Source organism: Salvelinus fontinalis, chromosome 24 (assembly GCF_029448725.1).
Source record: "Salvelinus fontinalis isolate EN_2023a chromosome 24, ASM2944872v1, whole genome shotgun sequence".
Classification (NCBI taxonomy): domain Eukaryota; kingdom Metazoa; phylum Chordata; class Actinopteri; order Salmoniformes; family Salmonidae; genus Salvelinus; species Salvelinus fontinalis.
The window spans coordinates 19436586-19459444 of record NC_074688.1 but is presented as its reverse complement, the minus strand read 5'-3'; the positions used below and the strand labels follow the sequence as shown (position 1 = coordinate 19459444).

The following is a 22859-nucleotide window of genomic DNA, read 5'->3' as shown; positions in this document are numbered from 1 at the left end:
GTGTGTGTGTGTGTGTGTGCGTGTGTGTGTGTGTGTGTTTGCGCGTGTGTGTGTGTTTGCGCGTGTGTGTGTGTGTTTGCGCGTGTGTGTGTGTTTGTGCGTGTGTGCGTACGTGGGGTGGGGAAAAGAAAAGGAGTGAGGGAGTTTATTTGGTGTCACCAGAGAGACGATTAGAACAAGGTGGTTCATCGCCAGATGGAGGAGGCAGGGCTCAGAGCTGGCAGAGGAAGATAAACCAGCCAATGAAAATACCATCCTCTCCCTCTCCCTCTCTCTCTCTCCCACCTCAGTTCTAATGCTAGTGTTGAGTAATCCTCTGGGTAGGAAGGAACAGGAAGCCAATCATTACCCTGGAACTACAGGACTCCATACGAGACTATTCATCTCTATTCTAATAGCTATTTATTTCAGATGCATCAGCATTTTGGAAGCGCACAAAGAATCTCTTCATTTGAAATTCATGCGCATGGGTAGAGAATCTGTGGAGAATGTTGTCCCACATACATTCATATGCATGATAAAACCTGCAAATGCTGTGTTTGGATAGTAGGGAGAGGATATTCCAGAGCGTAGCTTGAGTGGACGCGTTACTAGATATCCAACTGTTAACTCTGTGGTTAAATGAAGGAATCATTTCATTTAGCTCTTTCTGACACCCACCCCTGACACAGGAATCTCCTCCTCCATGCAGTATAAAGGCCTAAAATAGATTTTTGACATGAGCTACCGTAGAATGTCTAGGGAGGTCATATCTTGTTGTTAAGTCGCGGACGTTCAGTTCTACACTACCACTGCTGTTTAGGAGTTTCCCTGTCTTGACTAGGGGACAAAAATAGGGAAGAAATTCCCAAATTCACCTAGACAGTCGTATGCCCCGCTATTGCCCGTACTCGCATGCCTTCAGCAAGCCACAAGCTCCCTCCTTCCCTCCAACATTTATGCTCTCCAACTCATATCCCCATCAAGAAATATTCCTTCATGTGTGAGGGAAAGATCCATGCATGCTCATTTGAAAACAACGCCTGCCTTTATAGCAGTGACTCCAGGCTGCCATTCTTTGCGTTGTTTCTCCTTTAATCTGTGTGCGTGTAGTTAGCAGTGGGCTGGTTCTTTAGAGCGCATCGAGAGAGAAAAGGCTGTCAACAGTATTTGGACAGAGAGCGAGAGAGAGATGAGGCTTTGATGAATGTGATGTCATGTGGTGGGAACTGGCTGAGAATAGGGGCTGGAATCAGATCAAACCAGACTAGATCACAGAGATATATTGGATTAGACAGCGTTCGATGGCGGCCTATTGTATGTTCTATCCAGCTCTCCAGTTGACCTACATTGCCTACATGGAGTTATTCTCTCTGAGTGGTTGCATGTTTGTATTTCTCTAATAGTGTTAATATATACTGTTTCTGTTTTTGGTCAACTCACTCCTAAGGCTACTTCTACCCCTCACCTCTCTTCCTCTCTCACTTTTCCCTTCCCTATTTCTCTCTGTCCTTTATACATTCCTATCTCCATCTGTTATCAGGGCTTGTGGCTGCCAGGCAGGAATGTGGGCTCAGTTCAGTGTAACAAGCACAGACAGGTTCGTGTTGTAAATGGGAGCAGGTAGCGAGTCAGGGGTGATTGTTGAGGTAGACGATACACCAGTAGGTAGAGCTGCTGGCAGGTGGCAGATACTGTAGCAGCTTTGAAGGAAGCTCTAATTCGCTCACTCGGTAGTTGAGAGCTAGAATCATTTCGCAATGGAGGACGTGTATTTGCTGGACAACTGGCGAAAGGTAATTATTGGATCGCCCTACAACTACACTGTGAGATATTACAAGGGACGTGATGGCTATATCATAAGGTTACTGGGTCTCTCACATATAGTACTTTCTTAGTATATAGAGTCATGTGAAATATAACTTTGATTGAAGTGTTTTGTTCTGATCATAATGTTTTTTTAATGTTTGACCCTGGCGTCGAAGGCATGGATGTCGATTAAAGCAGCCCCCCGCACCTCTCTGATTCAGATGGGTTGGGTTAAATGCGGAAGACACATTTCAGTTGAATACATTCAGCTGGATAACTGACTAGGTATCCCCATTTTCCCTGTTGTCATTTCTATAGGTATTATCAGATATTTTAGTTATTTTCTTGGCTGAGTTCTATGATGACAACAGGATAAACTTAATGATAAAGAACATTTGAATCTATGTTGTAAAACGGGATGCATCAGAAACACATTTTCCAACCCTGCACAACATTTTAGGGATGCTAATTACTCTGAGAAGACTTCCATCCAAGACACTTAAATGTACAAAGATGACTATAAATATGGGTTGGGTAACATTGCTTGTGGTTTTCTCGTCTAAATTTTCCCACAAGCCTCTAATTTCATAGATAATGGATGCATACGTGTTTTCTTAGTCTCACATACACTCACTCTCAAATCTTGTCAATTATAACACGTGTACAAATATAGGCATGAAAAAGTATGTATAGCAATCTGTTGTGGGACGACTCTGTGGAAAAGCCAAAAACCATTGAATAACAGAGAAAGAATTTGTGGGATAAGGGGAGTGGAGGAGAGGGGGGATGTAGTAGAGACTGATGGGAAGGCAGACAGACAGACGCAAGGCGGCTGCCATGCATTCCTCTGGATGTGTCAGGTCTCAGGGGAGATCACCCTGTGTGTGTGTGTGTGTGTGTGTGTGTGTGTGTGTGTGTGTGTGTGTGTGTGTGTGTGTGTGTGTGTGTGTGTGTGTGTGTGTGTGTGTGTGTGTGTGTGTGTGAACGTGTGCCCACGTGTGTTTGTGTGGGTGTTTGTGTGTTCGTACGTACAGTACCAGTCATTCAAGGGTTTTTCTTTATTTGGACTATTTTCTACATTGTACAATAATAGTGATTAGATCAAAACTATGAAATAACACATATGGAATCATGTAGTAACCAAAAATGTGTTTAAAAAAAAGTATATTTTTGATTCTTCAAAGTTGCCACCCTTTGCACACTGTTGACATTCTCTCAACCAGCTTCACCTGGAATGCTTTTACAACTGTCTTGATGGAGTTCCCACATATGCTGAGCACTAGTTGGCTAACTTTCCTTCATACTGTGTTCCAACTCATCCCAAACCATCTCAATTGGGTTGAGGTTGGGTGATTGTGGAGACCAGGTCATCTGATGCAGTGCTCCATCACTCTCCTGCTTGGTCAAATAGCCCTTACACAGACAGGAGGTATGTTCGGTCATTGTCCTGTTGAAAAGCAAATAATAGTCCCACTAAGTGCAAACCAGATGGGATGGCGTATCGCTGCAGAATGCTGTGGTAGCCATGCTGGTTAAATGTGCCTTGAATTCTAAATAAATCACAGATAGTGTCACCAGCAAAGCACCCCCAAACCATCACACCGCCATGTTTCACAGTGTGAAGCACACATGCGGAGATCATCTGTTCACCTACTCTGTGTCTCACAAAGACACAGCGGTTGGAACCAATAATCTCAAATTTGGATTCAGACCAAGGGACAAATTTCCACCGTTCTTATGTCCATTGCTCGTGTTTCTTGGCCCAGGCAAGTCTCTTCTTCTTATTGGTGACCTTTAGTAGTGGTTTCGTTGCAGAAATCTGACCATGAAGGCCTGATTCACACAGTCTCCTCTGAACAGTTGATGTTGAGATGTGTCTGTTACTTGAACTCTGTGAAGCTTTTATTTGGGCTGCAATCTGAGGTGCAGTTAACTCTTATGAACTTATCCTCTGCAGCAGTGGTAACTCTGGGTCTTGCGTTCCTGTGGCGGTCCTCATGAGAGCCAGTTTCATCATAACACTTGATGGTATTTGCGACTGCACTTGAAGAAACTTTAAAAGTTCTTGAAATTTTCCGGATTGACTGACCTTCATGTCTTATAGCAATGATGGACTGTCGTTTCTCTTTGCTTATTTCAGCTGTTCTTGCCATAATATGGACTTGGTATTTTACCAAATATGGCTATCTTCTGTGTGCTACCCCTACCCTTGTCACAAGACAACTGTGAGCGCAGTAAGAAATTCCACAAAGGCACACCTGTTAATTGAAATGCACTCCAGGTGACTACCTCATGAAGCTGGTTGAGATAATGCCAAGAGCGTGCAAAGCTGTCATCAAAGCAAAGGGTGGCTACTTTGAAGAATCTCAAGCATAATTTGTTTAGAACTTTTTGGGTTACTCCGTGATTCCATATGTATTATTTCATAGTTTTGATGTCTTCACTATTATTATACAATGTAAAAAATAGTAACAATAAAGAAACACCCTGGAATGAGTAGGTGTGTCCAAACTTTTGACTGGTGTGTATGTTGGCTGAGTTCTGTAAAAGGGGACATCAGCATTATTTGTACGTAAACGTTGTCTGTCTCCCTGTGTGTGGTGTGTGTTCTCATCTAATGAATCACGTTACTGACTCATCCTGGCTGAGAGGGGCTGAAGGGGGAATCCCAATCAGCAGGGTCTGCCTTTCTCTAAGAGTACTCATTGATCACTTGTAAGGTCTGACATTTCACAGTCCCATTGGTCATGCGTAGTTAAACACTCTGGACCATTGTCTTTCACTTGCAATGTATAGAACCTTGTGAATGACCGTGCATGTACAGTATAAACGCCACATGAGACGAGACTTGACTAAAGACAGAGACACAAAGAGTAGATTAAGTGTTCATGTTGCCTTTTGTAAACAGCAGGAGTCAGTAACGGCAGAAGCCATTTGAATCCTTCAGAATCCTTTCATCTCTGTTAGTCTCCTTTGTTAGATGATCCTCTCACAGGTGTGTCATGTTATGTTCCATAGGATCTTCATGTGTCAGAGGGCATGATCGACAACGCAGTGGATATGGACAGTCTGAACAGGAACTTGCCTGAATGCGGATGGCAGACCCATAAAGTGTTACAGGTGAGGTGTGTGTGTGTGCTAGTATGTGTGTGTGTGTGTATGGGTGTATATATACTGAGTATACAAAACATTAAGAACACCTGCCCTTTCCATGACATAGACTGACCAGGTGAAAGCTATGATACCTTATTGATGTCACTTGTTAAATCCACTTCAATCAGGGGAGGTGAAGAGACCGGTTGAGTAAGGATTAAGAGTTGAGACAATTGAGAAATGGATTGTGTATGTGTGCCATTTAGAGGGTGAATGGGAAAGACAAAATACTTAAGTGCCTTGTAACGGGGTATGGTAGTAGGTGCTAGGCATATCGGTTTGTGTCAAGAACTGCAACGATGCTGGGTTTTTCACACTCAACAGTTTCCTGTGTGTATCAAGAATGGTCCACCACCCAAAGAACGTCCAGCCAACTTGACACAACTGCGGGAGGCATTGCAGTCAACATGTGCCAACATCTCTGTGGAACGCTTTTGACACCTTGTAGAGTCCATGCCCTGAGTAATTGACGCTGTTCTGAGGGCAAAAGAGGGGGTGCAACTCAATATTAGGAAGGTGCTCCTATACTGTTTCGCATACTCAGTGTGTGTGTGTGTGTGTGTAAGCTGCAGTCTCATCTCTCTAACCACAACCTGCCCTTCACCACCACTCTGTGAGGAGTGTTCTCTTAATGGGGAGGGATACTTGGACTGTGAGGCCATTGTGTGAGCGATACTAAAAACTTGGCAAGTGACGTTGGAAACAAAACGAAATCCTGACTGTCATCGTACTATGTAATTTGGTTTTATTTTTCCAATGTCAAACCATACCTGCGGCATTTTCTCCTCTTCTCTCGATAACTGTGTCCACTGATGTGACATGTCAAGGCTCCCTGAAGACTAACTAGATAAGAGACAAATGGGTCTGTAACAACAAGCTGCCTCTGTACCCACCTGTGGTTAGTATGGCTCTGTGTTGCTGAGTCCTGGGTTCAAATACTATTTAAAATATCCATCTGGGACTCCAGGCAGTGCTTGACTCGGACTAAAACACAGTGCCAGTACTCATTGTGGGTGTCAGTACCATTTATATTTAGGTGCAGGAACGCCTAAATTATTTTGAGCTAATCTATAGGAGGTGTGAGAGAGAGAGAGAGATGGAGCAGAGGGGCAGGGGGATAGGCTAAGAGCAGTAGACAGAGGTTCAGAGCTCTGGAGTGCCACAGGGGAGCAGTAGCACACAGGAAACTGCAGCTGGGTGACACTAACACAGTAGCCTATACTGACATGCAGGAGAGAGACAATGATTAAACCAGCATAAGATCAAAGTGAAAAATATCAAAGAGAGGCTGAAAGAAGAGACTGAACTTGTTACAGTAGGCCTTTGCCCTATCAAGCAGGAAGCACTTGGATGCTCTTCAGAGAGGTCTTAGTAAGGTTTAATGAGGATATATTGGGGTTGTGTTCAGTAAGGCACACTGTAGCAAAACAAATTGGCAACGGTAAATGAAAATCTTTATTTATATTGGACAGGTTTAGGTAGCATCTCTGTTTCACTCCATTTCAAAACATTTTGTCCCTACTGAACACCATCCTGATGACAGACAAAGAGACCCTGTAGCATTTCAACATTTCATCACCACCACCTGCTACAAAATGGTGGCATGGTGATTAGGCCTATCACTAGTCCAAAATGTAATTGCACTACCCCTCAAAGCACTCATGGGCCCTCATATACTACATCTAGTCACTACTGCTAGATGGCCTTTGCCTTAAAGCTATTATCATTTATCTCCCCAATCCTCTTCGCCTGGGCCCAGCTTTAACAGATCGATCTAATTGAAAGTAGATCATCCTATTTGGACAGCCATGGGTTGCCACCCAAAGGAGAGGCTGACTTCATGATCTGTCGTAACGCTGCTTGGTGTGCAGATGGGTTGATTGTAAAACAGGTGAACGAGAAAGATTATCATCAAGGATATACAACAGACTCAAAGTGGCATGCCATACATTGGGCTAATGATCATTGGGTTCAACCATTTTACTCCCTCTAGTCTTCTACAGTACAATGTTAGAGTAGCCTAGGCATCAAATTAATTAATTTTGACTACAAATGTAATGCAAACCCCACGTGTGCAATACGTTCAGAGATATGCTATGCTGATGATGACAAAGAGGTTCTTCACAGCTTAGCTCATAATGTATGTCTTCCAGGAGGTAATGTCTCTTAATTGCAGTGCTTCAGTGGTTTCCAGCGAGTGCTGTTACCATGACAACTTTTCCTTCTCCCAAAGCCCCATGCTGGTGTTTTTGCTCTGCGGGCATAACTAGGCTCCCTCACAGCTCACACTCTCTCTGTATAAAGCGATATGTAAACAGCACCAGCAGTCAGCTAGAGCAATGCCACCACACAGAGAAGACATTCATACAGGCTGGATGTCCCTGGGCTATGAAATGAACCGTAATGTAGGCCTGTGATCCAGTGTAGCTGCTAAAACAGAGCCAAAACATATTGTTCTCATGAATAGAGAAGGAATGAAAGGGATCATTCTGAATAGCCAACACAGTCATATAATATATATTTGTTATTTCACCTTTATTTAACCAGGTAGGCTAGTTGAGAACAAGTTCTCATTTGCAACTGCGACCTGGCCAAGATAAAGCAAAGCAATTCGACACATACAACAACACAGAGTTACACATGGAATAAACAGAACATACAGTCAATAATACAGTAGAACAGAGAAAACAAAAAGTCTATATACAGTGAGTGCAAATGAGGTAAGATAAGAGAGGTAAGGCAATAAATAAGCCATGGTGGCGAAGTAATTACAATATAGCAATTAGACACTGGAATGGTAGATGTGCAGAAGATGAATGTGCAAGTAGAGATACTGGGATGCAAAGGCGCAAGATAAATAAATAAATAAATACCGTATGGGGATGAGGTAGGTAGATAGATGGGCTGTTTACAGATGGGCTATGTACAGGTGCAGTGATCTGTGAGCTGCTCTGACAGATGGTGCTTAAAGCTAGTGAGGGAGATATGAGTCTCCAGCTTCAGAGATTTTTGCAGTTCGTTCCAATCATTGGCAGCAGAGAACTGGAACGAAAGACGACCAATTGAGGAATTGGCTTTGGGCGTGACCAGTGAGATATACCTGCTGGAGCACATTCTACGAGTGGGTGCTGCTATGGTGACCAGTGAGCTGAGATAAGGTGGGGCTTTACCTAGCAGAGACTTGTAGATAACCTGTAGCCAATGGGTTTGGCGACGAGTATGAAGCGAGGGCCAACCAACGAGAGCGTACAGGTCGCAATGGTGGGTAGTGTATGGGGCTTTGGTGACAAAATGGATGGCACTGTGATAGACTGCATCCAGTTTGTTGAGTAGAGTGTTGGAGGCTATTTTATAGATGACATCACCGACGTCGAGGATCGGTAGGATAGTCAGTTGTACGAGGGTATGTTTGGCAGCATGAGTGAAGGATGCTTTGTTGCGATATAGGAAGCCGATTCTAGATTTAATTTTGGATTGGAGATGCTTAATGTGAGTCTGGAAGGAGAGTTTACAATCTAACCAGACACCTAGGTACTTGTAGTTGTCCACATATTCTAAGTCAGAGCCGTCCAGAGTAGTGATGCTGGACGGGCGAGCAGGTGCGGGCAGTGATCGGTTGAATAGCATGCATTTAGTTTTACTTGCGTTTAAGAGCAGTTGGAGGCCACGGAAGGAGAGTTGTATGGCATTGAAGCTCGTCTGGAGGATAGTTAATACAGTGTCCAAAGAGGGGCCAGAAGTATACAGAATGGTGTCGTCTGCATAGAGGTGTATCAGAGAATCACCAGCAGCAAGAGCAACATCATTGATGTATACAGAGAAGAGAGTCGCCCCAAGGATTGAACCCTGTGGCACACCTATAGAGACTGCCAGAGGTCCGGACAACAGGCCCTCCGATTTGACACACTGAACTCTATCAGAGAAGTAGTTGGTAAACCAGGCGAGGCAATCATTTGAGAAACCAAGGCTGTCGAGTCTGCCAATAAGAATGTGGTGATTGACAGAGTCGAAAGCCTTGGCCAGGTCGATGAATTTGGCTACACAGTAATGTCTCTTATCGACGGCGGTTATGATGTCGTTTAGGACCTTGAGCGTGGCTGAGGTGCACCCATGACCAGCTCTGAAATTTGCATAGCGGAGAAGATACGGTGAGATTCGAAATGGTCGGTAATCTGTTTGTTAATTTGGCTTTCGAAGACCTTAGAAAGACAAGGTAGGATAGATATAGGTCTGTAACAGTTTGGGTCTAGAGTGTCACCGAGGCAGCTTTCCAATCTTTGGGAATCTCAGACGATACGAAAGAGAGTTTGAACAGGCTAGTAATAGGGGTTGCAACAATTTCGTCAGATAATTTTAGAAAGAGAGGGTCCAGATTGTCTAGCCCGGCTGATTTGTATGGGTCCAACATCAGCTATCTGGATTTGGGTGAAGGAGAAATGGTGGGGACTTTGGCGGGTTGCTGTGGAGGGTGCCGGGCAGTTGACCGGGGTAGGGGTATCCAGGTGGAAAGCATGGCCAGCCGTAGAGTGCTTATTAAAATTCTCAATTATAGTGGATTTATCGGTGGTGACAGTGTTTCCTAGTCTCAGAACAGTGGGAGGAGGTGCTCTTATTCTCCATGGACTTTACAGTATCCGAGAACTTTTTTGAGTTAGTACTACAGGATGCACATTTCTGTTTGAAAAAGCTAGCCTTAGCTTTCCTAACTGCCTGTGTATATTTGTTCCTAACTTCACTGAAAAGTTGCATATCACGGGGGCTATTAGATGCTAATGCAGAACGCCACGGGATGTTTTTGTGCTGGTCAAGGGCAGACAGGTCTGGAGTGAACCAAGGACTATATCTATTCCTAGTTCTAATTTTTTTGAATGGGGCATGCTTATTTAAGATGGTGAGGAAGGCACTGTTAAAGAATAGCCAGGCATCATCTACTGACGGGATGAGGTCAATGTCATTCCAGGATACCCCGGCCAGGTCGATTAGAAAGGCCTGCTCGCAGAAGTGTTTTAGGGAGCGTTTGACAGTGATGACGGGTGGTCGTTTGGTCGCAGAACCATTACGGATGCAGGCAATGAGGCAGGGATAGCTGAGATCTTGATTGAAAACAGCAGAGGTGTATTTGGAGGGCGAGTTAGTTAAGATGACATCTATGAGGGTGCCCGTGTTTATGGATTTGGAGTTGTACCTGGTGGGTTCATTGATAATCTGTGTGAGATTGAGGTCATCAAGCTTAGATTGTAGGATGGCCGGGGTGTTACGCATGTCCCAGTTTAGGTCACCTAGTAGCACAAGCTCAGAAGATAGATGGGGGGCAATCAATTCACATATGGTATCGAGGGCACAGCTGGGGGCAGAGGGAGGTCTATAGCAAGCGGCAACAGTGAGAGACTTGTTTCTGGAAAGGTGAATTTTTAGAAGTAGAAGCTCGAATTGTTTGGGTACAGACTTGGATAGTAAGACAGAACTCTGCAGGCTATCTCTGCAGTAGATTGCGACACTGCCCCCTTTGGCAGTTCTATCTTGGTGGAAAATGTTATAGTTAGCGATGGAGATTTCAGGGTTTTTGGTGGTTTTCCTAAGCCAGGAAGACATCCGGGTTGGCAGAGTGTGCTAAAGCAGTGAGTAAAACAAACTTAGGGAGTAGGCTTCTAATGTTAACATGCATGAAACCAAAGCTTTTACGGTTACAGAAGTCAACAAATGAGAGCACCTGGGGAGTGGGAGGGGAGCTAGTCACTGCAGGACCTGGATTAACCTCTACATCACCAGAGGAACAGAGGAGAAGTAGGATAAGGGTACGGTTAAATGCTATACGAACTGGCCGTCTAGCACGTTCGGAACAGAGAGTAAAAGGAGCAGGTTTCTGGGCACGATAGCATAGATTCAAGGCATAGTGTACAGACAAAGGTAAGGTAGGATGTGAGTAAATTAGAGGTAAACCTAGGCATTGCGTAATGAGAGAGATATAGTCTCTCTCTCACTAAACAGGACAGTAATGAACGAGGCATATTGATATTAGAGAGAGGCATGCGTAGCCAAGTGAACATATGGGTCCAGTGAGTGGTTGGGCTGACTCGGGACAGAGCGATTCAGACAGTTAGCAGGCCGATGCTAACAGTTAGTAGGCCGGGGCTAAACAAGCTAGCAGTTAGCAGACCGGGTTAGCAGCAAGCAGTTAGCAGGGGCTAGCAGTAGCAGACCGGGGCAGGAAAGCGAGCAGTTAGCAGGGGCTAACAGTTAGCAGACTGAGGCAGGCAAGCTAGTAGTTAGCAGACCGGGGCAAGCAAGCCAGCAGTTAGCAGTTAGCAGATGGGAGTAAGTCTGTTTTTGCCTCTTCGTGCGGTGACGTCGATAGACCAGTCGTGGATTAGTAGGGTTCCAAGTAGCTCTAGGTAGCTAGCAAGCCTAGCAGGTTAGCAGAATGGACCTTCAGCGGGCGTCGCGCCTGAGGGGCCTGTTGGAATCCTCGGGCAGATTATGTCGGTATTCCAGTCATAGAGGATCGGCGGGGTTCCGTGCCCCGTACCGGCAGTAGAAGGGGTCCGGATATTGTAGCCCAGGAGTAGGCTTCGGTGGTAGCATAGGAGCCTGGCCGTGCTAGCTTCAGGCTAATTGGTGCTTGCTCCGGGATGGAAACGCTAGCCAGGAGTGGTCAACCGGGATTGCAGTTAGCTAGTTGCGAAGATCCAGATGAAAATGTTCAGAGTTTGCGGTAGGAATCCGGGTATATGGAGTTATGGGTTATGCTCTGGTTTGAGTCACGTTATGCTCTGGTTTGAGTCACGTTGTTCGAACTGGCGAGAGCTTCCGAGCTAAAGGTTAGCTGATGACCGCTAGCAATGGTTTGCTGACTGATAGCTGGTAGGTAGTTAGCTGGCTATAGAAATACTTTATAAAAAAGCAGATCCACGCCACATTGGGTGAGGCGGGTTGCAGGAGAGTATTTAGAAGTTGAGGTTTAGGAAAATATTTTAAAAGATATGCAAAGTAAAAAGATATATACAAGGGACAGGCCAAAGACGTCTGACTGCTACGCCATCTTGGTTTCGAGGGGTTATGTACTGGCTGTTTGCCTGGATAGTGAACATGTATTGTGTGACTATCTTTTGCAGTGAAAGGGAGCATCCATCCATTTGGGGTGCATTAATGGTTAGTCAAAAGGCCAACTGTAGCTTGAGGGTAGTTGTCTAAAGGTCTATTCTCTACCCCTTTTAGCTTTTCCAAAACATTTGATGATATTAAGTCTGCTTCCAATCATTCACTTATACTGCCATATGAGGCCAAATGGAGCTAATACACTGATAATTGAGTATGTGACCTTTCTGTTCGTAGAGCACGCCACTGGATCTGTTTGAGAGCGGCAAGGCGCTGAAGGTCCAGGCAGAGCGCCCCCATCTGGTCAGTCTGGGCAGTGGCCGTCTCAGTACGGCCATCACACTGCTGCCCCTTCCCGAAGGTGAGCTAATATTTCTTCTATCCAAATGTCAATAGTGAAATGTAAAGGAATGTAGATAGGTGTAAGAATTTGGTTGGTCCTTACACCGCTTTTGCTCTTTCATATGTGTGCTTTTGAACAGTGAGGATTTGCATGCACACACACACAATGGAGCACAGAATACAGGAACATGCACATGCTCACACATCAGCCCTAGGAGCATAAAACTGACAGTGGCATGTCCTTCACCCTGCAGTGTTCACTTCAATATCACTAGATATTATATTGGCTATACCCCAGCCAGAAACACAGAAACACACACACACACACACACACACACACACACACACACACACACACACACACACACACACACACACACACACACCCACCCCCCAGTCCCAGCAGGATTGAATGTGCTGTGCTCTGACCCGGCTGTCATCTCTCTTTCGGAGTAAGACCATATGACAGCAGGAGTGAGGGCGCGGCACTCTGATAGCGCTCACCATAATCATCTACCCATTGGTGAAATTGCCACGGGGCAAAACAGGTCGATTCGTCCACCCTAGAAGTCGGGGGAACCAGATATCATATGAACATGTCATGAGCAATGGCAAAATGTGTAGAATTGCAGGAAATTTGCAGTCAACTTTGGGAACGAAAAATGGTCTAATTCCTCCTCCTTATTAATTTTCAAACAGAAATGGGGTGTGCCTTTGGTGGTTCATCGATGTGTCATTCTAGTCATGCACACCGCACCGACGTAGCTAGGTCGTTAGCTAAACTAGGCACTTGTAGCTAACCAGTAACTCCTCCAGTATGTGTTGAGGTCATTTCACAGGATTTGTTTTTGAACGGAAGAAGTAGAGATCGGTAAGAAATGTCACTTCTGTAGCCAAATATCTTATTCATCCATTTAATTTTTTTTTTGCATTAAATGACCTGGTATGATGGTACTTTGATCAGTTGTACAGTTTAAAGCTTTTATTTTTGCGTTTTTTCCAAGTCAACCTTTAACCTTTAAAGTAACTGTCCAGTGTTTCCAGAATTCTATGAAATATGACCTATAATTATGTTTTCCTTCCAAAAATGTTTAATTAGTTATGTTAAAAAAATCAGCTTTTCTGCATTGGAATGGTGTGAGCATTCCCCAACAACCAAAAAAAATGTGAGTATCCCACTGATTAGCCAGATCATCCTCCTCGGGAGGATGACATCCTCTATGGGGAAATAGAAGGCATTTTTGAAATGGTCTGTTTGAGATAAAAGTTTGACGTGGTGTTTTTTAAGTGTTTCTTCTCCAATTTATGCCTTGGCCACAAATACGAGTATAGAATGAGTTAACAACATTATTTGGGTATGAGTTAACAGAATAGGAACTTTTAAAAGTAAGACTTTCACTGGCCAGTCGTGGCTTCCCAGTGAGCACGGGCTAACTAATATGCACAGGGGTCCATTGTTGCAAGGTTCTGTCGGCCCCATAGTGACGAATGACTACATGGCTACGTTTGCATCAACTATGGGTAGCTACCGCAAGAGTTTGGATTTCTGTTAACGTTAAAAAGAAGGAAGTACACAGTGTCCTTCGCCCCGATCCCGGAAGTAGCTAGTTATTTTCCGGATGTTGACAAACAGTTTTCTATTACAGCTTGCTTAGCTTTAAAGAAGTCATTCGTCACTATGGAACCCGTGCGAATTGGGTGGCATGATCACGGGCTACCCAATTCGCACGGGGTCCATTGTTAGCAAGGACATCATGTCGTAACGTTAACAGAAGTCCAAACTCTAGCGATAGCTACCCATGGTTGACGCTAACATAGCCACCTAGAGCAATGTAGCTATCAAAACAACGTCATTCGTCACTATGGGGCCGACGGGACCTTGCTAACAATGGACCCAGTGCATATTGGGTCGCCCGTGCTCATTGGGTAGCCACACAGTTACTTTAAAACTGCAACATTTACTCTCAGCATCATGGCAAAATGAGTTAAAATGCAGGTTAGCCGTTTTTCCTAAAACAAATTTGTTTACCCCACAAATATTTGAGGGGGGAAGGCCTTCCAATATCTTTCCACTTATACTGTGTACTTAAAATACCCCTCCATATACCCCTCAAAATACAAAAGAGAGGCATAATAAGTCATGTCAAACTGTCTAGAATTGCAGGAAATGTGTTTTAATCTTTATTTATTTAATTGACCCCATGGACCCTCTGTCTATTATTCGTACCCCCCAATTTCTACACCATAATTTGGCCCTGATCTCAACCCCCAACACCCCCCCTGCCTAACACCGCTTTACTATCCTCTCCCCATCTCCTGCACTGTCCACCACCCCCCCTGCCTAACACTGCTTTACTATCCTCTCCCTACCTCCTGCACTGTCCACCACCCTCCCTGCCTAACACTGCTTTACTATCCTCTCCCCACCTCCTGCACTGTCCACCACCCCTCCCTAACACCGCTTTACTACCCTCTCCCCACCTCCTGCACTATCCACCACCCCTCCCTAACACTGCTTTACTACCCTCTCCCTACCTCCTGCACTGTCCACCACCCCTCCCTAACACCGCTTTACTACCCTCTCCCTACCTCCTGCACTGTCCACCACCCCTGCCTAACACTGCTTTACTACCCTCTCCCTACCTCCTGCACTGTCCACCACCCCTCCCTAACACCGCTTTACTACCCTCTCCCCACCTCCTGCACTGTCCACCACCCCCCCTGCCTAACACTGCTTTACTATCCTCTCCCCACCTCCTGCACTGTCCACCACCCCTCCCTAACACCGCTTTACTACCCTCTCCCCACCTCCTGCACTGTCCACCACCCCTCCCTAACACCGCTTTACTACCCTCTCCCTACCTCCTGCACTGTCCACCACCCCTCCCTAACACCGCTTTACTACCCTCTCCCTACCTCCTGCACTGTCCACCACTGCTACCATTCATCCTGGGAATTCCTTTCCCCATGCCCCTCTCTGTCTGGAGTTCTGCAGGGAGTTGGGTATGGAATGCACTGAGAAGGCTCCATCCCAAATGACACCCTATGCCCTATATAATGGCAGCTTATTCCCTATGGGCCTTGGTCAAAAGTAGTGCACTATATAGGAAATAAGGTGCTATTTGGGAGGCAACCTTGGTCCAGAGGGGAGAGGATGAGAATGCGTGTTGCACTGTGATGTGACATTCCACTGGGTTTTCTCCTTTTATCTGGAGCCCCAGTAGAGATGAGGCTGGACAGGGTCACTGTTGGGCAGAGGGAGGGGGTTGTGAAGGGAGGAATGGGATTTAGTTACAAAGCATTTCTGTTTTTTAGCGTGTCTGCCTAATTTAATGCATGACTGCTGGATATGACATTGACTCCCGCCATGAGTTACAGACTTGTCCAATGGACTATATCAGAATAAAACAAGATTACATTATCATTCACTTATTTTGAAGGTTTCACTTCTCTTCACTTCTCAGTTATTCTGTCACTTAATAAATAGGTAACTTTGTCATTATACAGTAACAACATGGACGTTGTACACAGTAAGTAAAACACTGTAGATGAAAGTCAGTTTACAGCCACTAACAGCCACAGTCAACATACTGTCACATTCTTCTCTTGGCAACATAGTTTGATAAGAGACTGCTTCTATGAACATTGAGGGATCATTCTAGCCTGGTAGTCAAATATTTTAGTGCTTCTTTAGCCGTCTTTTATTTTAACAGACAGATCAGGCTACCACCAGGCTAGAATCCCTCAGTTCCAGTCTTCATCTTTTGCACATACTCTTCTGGGTATTGCTCCTACAGGTAGGACCACGTTGGGACATGGGGCGATGGACATCAGCATCCAGGGCCCAGGAGTTACCGCCCAGCACTGCTACATAGAGAACCGGGCAGGGATCATCACTCTCCACCCCTGTGGGAACCAGTGTGCCATAGACGGGCTTCCTGTCACCAAACCGGTCCGCCTGTCACAAGGTATGGCTCCTTACAAACAAACTGACTTGTGGAAATAAACCTCAATTGTAAGGAGTCTGTTTTTGCATACCTATAACTCTTATTGTGATCTATTATAGTATCACATTCAACATTGAATAATGACGTACAGCAACAGATGCACATACTGTTTCGAGATGATTTGACAAAAAACAAACATGCAATTAAACATTTTTATGTGATATTGCTTTGGTCATTGAGAGGAACTCAATTAGAATCCTGGACTAACCAATGCACATGTATACAATTAATGCCAAAGATCGATGCCTATTTGCTAACTGTGTAACCAGCACTTACAAACCCCAAATCAAACCCCAAATTAAGATGGGAGTATTAGAGTCAAGAAATCCATTCAGTAAATGCAAACGTGTGCTTTTTCTAAACACATGGATTGAGAAATAACCACACGTTCCTGTGGGACTGTAGTGAATTCTTTGTTACCACAGTAAACTTGACTGTGCTCTCAAGCACACTGCAATATTACAGCATGGCTGGAAGGAAGCCTATTGATTTTCAATACATCACATTCTTTCACCAGGATGTCTGAATTTATGCTACGAGAGCAACAGGAAATAAAGCAACAGGCCCTCCCCCTGGGAGAGTATCTATGACATTAGTCATAGTACTTACAGTTTCTCAATGGCTTCTTGGCTCCATAGGATCACAGGAACTTGATAGTCATAAACTAAAAAACAGTAACGAGAGAGCTAACGGTTGGAGGCTAATGATGACACTGCCTGTCTCCTGGCATCCCCCATCCTGGATTTTCTTGTAAATCCGAGCAGGGACATTGCTATTTTTATTCCACCCCTCTTACACCAACAGATCCCCAGGGGTAAAAGGTCAAACAATGATTGTTGAGGGAATCATGGATATATGTATATTTTTTGGTACAAAAAATGAATTGTACTGACGAAGAATAACTTCAAGACCAACGTGGTGTCATTGATTGTGCTGACTCAAGATCTGTGTAATAATATGTAGAGATGAGTTAGTTGATACCTTTGACACTGTGGCGGTCATATTATGTAACAAGCATCAGTGAACAGTTGGAATTGCTACTGTCATTCAAGATGCAGAAGTTCCTTGGTTTTTCTGGGTGAGTGGTAAGCTTTTGAAAAGAATAGACTGAATCCAGACTTGAACATTGCGGTGATATTACATTTTCATCTCAGAAGGTACAGCATATACGTTGTTCTCTGATTTATAGCACAGAGCAGTGGTCCTGTGAAGAGAGTAAGAGACATATTGAGGGCTTTGTTTAAAGCTGAGTGTATGATGTTAACATGTGGACTATAAATCCATTGAACCCTTCCCCATAATAACTTGTTAGTCAATCAGTCAAACAGACTCAGAAGATACTGGAGGAAATGGGTGAGGTTGATTCAGATGACAGAGATTTGGGATTGCACATAGAAGCTCTGACCCAGGGTTAGTGCTCGTCTCACCCCGCCCCACCGAGCCCCCCTCCCACACACCACACCAAACCTTTTTTTCTTTCTCTCTGGGGTGGATATTAGTTTGAGCCTGTGTCGGAAACAGCTGTTCAACTTCGACCATCTCTCCTGCTGCAAGGAGCCCCGGCAAAACAAACGTGCGGGTGTAGTCCACTGCTATAGTGACTGACTGATAAATAGGACATTGCGCGAGGCTGCGTTGGAAGGAGCAATATACAACGAATAGCATATTTCACTGAAATGGATTGTATGCCTACAGTACGCGTTGGATGAACCAACTGTTCTACTGGCTGCACTACAAGGCAGGTGGACAGCGTATTTTGTGAAAACATAACGTAGCCTATGTGAGTAGCCTGTGGAAGAATACTGACAAATATTACCATAACAAAGGAGTAGTCAGGACAAGCCCGCCTTGCCGCTCTCTTCTTCTTCAACAATCATTTTCCATTCAGGAAAAACACGTGGCTGTTTTTAAAGGAGCAGCTGCGATGTTAACAGCAGAGGGCAAGAGGACTTTCATTTGGAATTAAAGTAAGTGTTATAGTCAGAATTAAAGGTAATGTCTATGTTGTATAGTATTGCAGCTGTGTGAATTTATTGTATCTACCAACTTTTTGCAATTGGTTAATCATCAGTTGTGGCCCACAAACCGAAAGCGAGTCGCTAGATTCGTTTCAGTAGATGGGTGACGTACAGTAAGTATAACATTGTAACATTCAAATGATACATTGTAACGTTACCCTAATCTCGAAAGTAGACATTGTCTCCTTTATTGATATCGTAAAAAAAGAGAATACACCTGCACCAGTAAAATAACATTGACCTGTTGTATTAATATTGACAGCAAAACATATACAAGGATAAAATCTCTAGCCAAATCCTCCGCTATGACAGGGCAGTGATCTCTTTTCATTTTGGCATGGTCACCAGGTGCCTGTATACTGTTACATTTCTATTCCTGGTCCATGAGACCTAAGCATGCTGTTAACCCTGTCTAGAATCTAGACGCAATCTATTCTCATATTAGCAAACCTACTCAAAACTCCCCCCTCCAAAATCGGTCATTTTTGACACATTGCATTGACCCCATTGCCTTGACCCCATTGCATTGACCCCATTGCATGCATAAAGAAACAGGAGGTGCACCACCTCTGCAAACAAGCATCAGGCTGCCCTAAAATGCACTCCTTGTTTACAGCTCGGTGAGCCACATATCCTGGTGCTCATGCTTGGTTGAACCTGGACTCCTCTGTCTGTGAGGCCACATCCACAGAGCATTGATAGAGAAATAACCCATAGCCATCTGTTTCACTGACTTGACCAGCAGGAGTATTTATTGTCTTATGTTGTTCTGGCAAAAGGAGGTGAGGGATGGAGTGCGAACAGTGCACATCTGTTACTAGACCCCCTGACACCTCATTATGCCACTCACAGGAGATGGCAGATAGTTTCAGGATATTGTATCTGGGATAAATGTTATGGAATAGATTTCTCAATTATGAAAGTATATGAAGAGGGAACCTGAAATCAGTATCAATGGTGTCAAATGCCACATTATATACTGTAAGTGGTTGACTGTCTCAAATTAAGTGGATTGTATCTTACCAAAATACTTGACTGTCACCATCATTAATTTTATTCATCACAAGCTTAAAATGTCTCATCGGGTGTTGCTGTATAGGATACCTATACCCTCTTTAGAAAGTAGGCAGACATCATAGTTATGACATGTATTGATATACCAACTCAGTTATGTTGGATATGCCAACTTCGTTATGTTGGTGAAAATAGAATGGTCATATGAGAACTTCCACTGCTTTCCTGTGTATCTCCTCTCTATCTCTTGGTATGTGTGGCTGCACTTTATGGCCTCTGGATTGGCTAAAGCTTTGAGTGATTAACTGGTGAGCTTGAAAGTGTCTGGCCTTTCCTTAAGCAGTAAAACACAACAATTCCATAGCAACTGTCTTGCTTACTTTTTGGCATCCCTTTGCCCAGTGTGTCTTCTGCTTTAGAGATGTCTGACACTCTAGGTTTAGTGTCTGGTCTTCTGTGTTTTATGATGACACAGTTAAATGTGAAATTGTCAAACACTGTGAGCTTAAATGATAGTTAACAAGTAGTAAAGGAATGGAAATACATTTGGTCTTACTACTAGAAGTTGATTTATTGATTGATTTTAAAGTAATGAAAAGTTTATCTGAACTAGAGATAATAGTTCAGGTTAGTCACAGATGGAGGGTAAGAGGGACTCTTTCTTTGTTGAAGCCAACTGGAACTCAGTTGATCTCTATTCTTCATACATGCCCTCACGTTATCACAATTCCAAGTATCTGCTCTCAACCCAGTTTCCTAGATCTTATTTCAGTGGTCCCAATGGCTTACTTTCCAAGGCTTAATAATGAAGATCTTTTTGGCTAACTATACTAAATTTAAATGATGATATGAACATGCTTTCATATTGTTGCTTGGCAAGGGTTTAACTCCAGGGAATATGGTCTCAATTTATTTTACACTACAGTGATATATATGTAGTACCCCTCAGGTATACCAACCCAAACTTCTCCTATGGTTTCTTTCATCTACCAGGTTTTCATGAAAGAATATCTCTTGAGGAGATTTGAATCCCTACCAGTGTCAAAGTGTTTTCAGGGAATAATGGTCTGTGCTCTTTGGTGTCACTTCTAGTTGTGTCAAAGTTACCTTGAAGTAAAGACATATCCACACCCATCTCAGACAACATCATCTGTGATTTTCTGTTTAGAGTATTGAAAATATAGTAATGTCAATGAACCCGTTGACTTCTCTCAATCAAGTCTTCTACTTGAGTAGGCTACATGGTAAACTTTTTGTTGTAATTGAATAACATGAATATGGTAACTTGCAGAGAAAACCCCATACGAGATATGAAAGATGTACGTTGGAGCCATTCCCAAAGTGCACTCACTGTGATGAGAACCCATGAGTTCTGCCAATATTGGAGTATTAAAGGAGAACTCTGCCTCGCAACGTTGAGAGAATCAATCTCGCTGATTAACTGTGAAGATCTTGGCTGCCCAGCCGGCACCCCCGTTCTCTTCCAACAGCCCCAATTAATTATATTCTGTGAAGATTTTTTCATTTACCATTGAAGCATGTCCTCTCCCAAATGACGTCATGAATTTTAATTAAAAAATGGCAACGTGTCATATGTCAGGTTGTTTTAGCAAACACTTGATTAAACGTTGCGCTCTCTCTCGTGGTGATGGACAGAGATCAGAGTTTTTTTTAAGCTCAGCCTTCTACTGAACAGAGTTATGAAATATTGTTCTTAATCCCAGCTCCATTATTTTCCCTGAGTACCCCACCACGCCCCATCATTTTCCTCAAGGCCCAGCCCATTTGTTGCCAGATAATGATAATTTTGCACAAAAAACTATATTGGACAGGGCGACTGGTCTAAAAATTGACCAGCCCATCTGGCATTTGCCAGAAATACCAGATGGTCAGTCCAGCTCTGGAGTGGAGAACCCAAGGATCTATTCTACAACCCTGTCACTGGTTTAGTGCTGTCGCTGCCTATACTCTGTCCTCTCCTATGATTAACCAAAGGTGATTGACTAGGGAAGGTCCATTGGGAATGTGACCCCTACAAATGCTCTAGTGGAGGTCTCCATGGATCACCTAGGGAGTTGGGTTAGGTATCTCTGTAGTCTGATTTGGCATAATTGTGTTCTGGTTAAAAGACAGCGAACTGTCATTTGCCCAACGCTGTCTCAGTAGAGATAAGCTGAGGAGGAACCCCTAGACAGAGGCACGGTGGGACAGCATGACGAGGGCATGGAGGTGAAGGAAGGTGCTGCAGTGAGAAGCTCACACCCTGAGAGTTTTTTTTACGTAAGCGAGCATTTTTAGTTCACCCCAAAATTTGAGGCCTCTCACACTTCAGTGTCGTGATGCCAAAGTATTAGCAACATCCACACAGTTGCTTATCATATCAACAATGTATACTCAGGTCTTAGTAGACTGCTTATAACTTAGTGCCCAGAGTTTTCCCTGGTCAGTTCACATGGTCTGGAAATACTCCGGGTCCTACTCTTAATACAGACAAATTGTGAATGAAGAGAGTAAGTATGGAAGCCTCCAGTCTCCAGACAAATGTTCACATCCAGGTAAGTCTGATGACAAGAGGCAAACATCAAACGTGGACGCTCTTAGTATGTTGGTCTGTTGTACCGCCAAACCAACAACAAATGATTCATGATATTCATTCTCAATGTGTTACCACCATCAATCCATTTTTATTTCTGTAAGCAAATTCTCCATTTATCTATTCCTCTGTACATTAGCTATAGCTGCAACAAACAACTGCTAGATTTATTGAATTCCAGCACAGTGATTGCCTGGGGACCTTGCTAATGGTATTGACTCGTTCAATTACTATTTGTTATTGTGAAAGATAGTTCAAAATTAAAACGAGGCACTATAATAGCAGATTGCTATTCTACGTGTCCCGTATTCTGATTAGACCTGCATGCTGGATCTAATTTATGATTCCATTCAAGGAATATCCCTGGGTGAAGGCAAGTGGGCCCAGGCCAACCCATTGGGGAGCCAGGACCACCCAATCAGATTGAGCAAAAAAAGTCAACACACCCATATTTTATCTTTAATACGCTTTAGAAATGCTACATTTGGCAAAATGTGTAGAATAGCACAAGAAGCTATAAAACTGCACATTTTCCTCTCTGTCCATGGCAAAATGTGTAGAATTGTAAGAAATTAGCTTTAAAGCAGCAACATTGTCTCTCAGCAAAATGTGTAGAATAAAATGAGTTTAGCTATAAAACTGTACTTTTGAATCTTTGCCCCATAGCAAAATGTGTAAAATTGCAGGAAATTAGCTGCTTTCCAAAAATACATTTCTGGCTATGCCACTGTCACCAGGTACATTTTACATGATGCACGGCTGAGCTATACTACCATTTCAGGACATAAATAAATGCCTCACATCTCAGCACTCTGTAAATCTATAGTCACATACTGTTGTTTAGTGTTT

At 43.8% G+C, this 22859-nt stretch overlaps 1 protein-coding gene across 13 annotated transcripts in view; it reads left to right on the top strand.

Annotated features, from left to right (window-relative positions):
- The first annotated feature begins 1162 nt into the window (after window positions 1-1162).
- Window positions 1163-22859, top strand: part of LOC129822087 (pleckstrin homology-like domain family B member 1) — an 82613-nt gene continuing 60916 nt past the window's right edge. For 6 of the 13 annotated variants that reach the window (XM_055879997.1, XM_055880006.1, XM_055880005.1 and 3 more), the window contains exons 1-4: window positions 1164-1775; window positions 4807-4908; window positions 12274-12397; window positions 16176-16346. In XM_055879997.1, the coding sequence (XP_055735972.1) occupies window positions 1740-1775; window positions 4807-4908; window positions 12274-12397; window positions 16176-16346 (433 nt within the window). In that variant the 5' untranslated portion in view covers window positions 1164-1739. Of the gene's footprint in view, window positions 1776-4806; window positions 4909-12273; window positions 12398-16175; window positions 16347-17868; window positions 18353-22859 lie in introns of those variants that run through there. The other 7 variants (XM_055880008.1, XM_055880002.1, XM_055880000.1 and 4 more) reach the window with 4 other exon arrangements.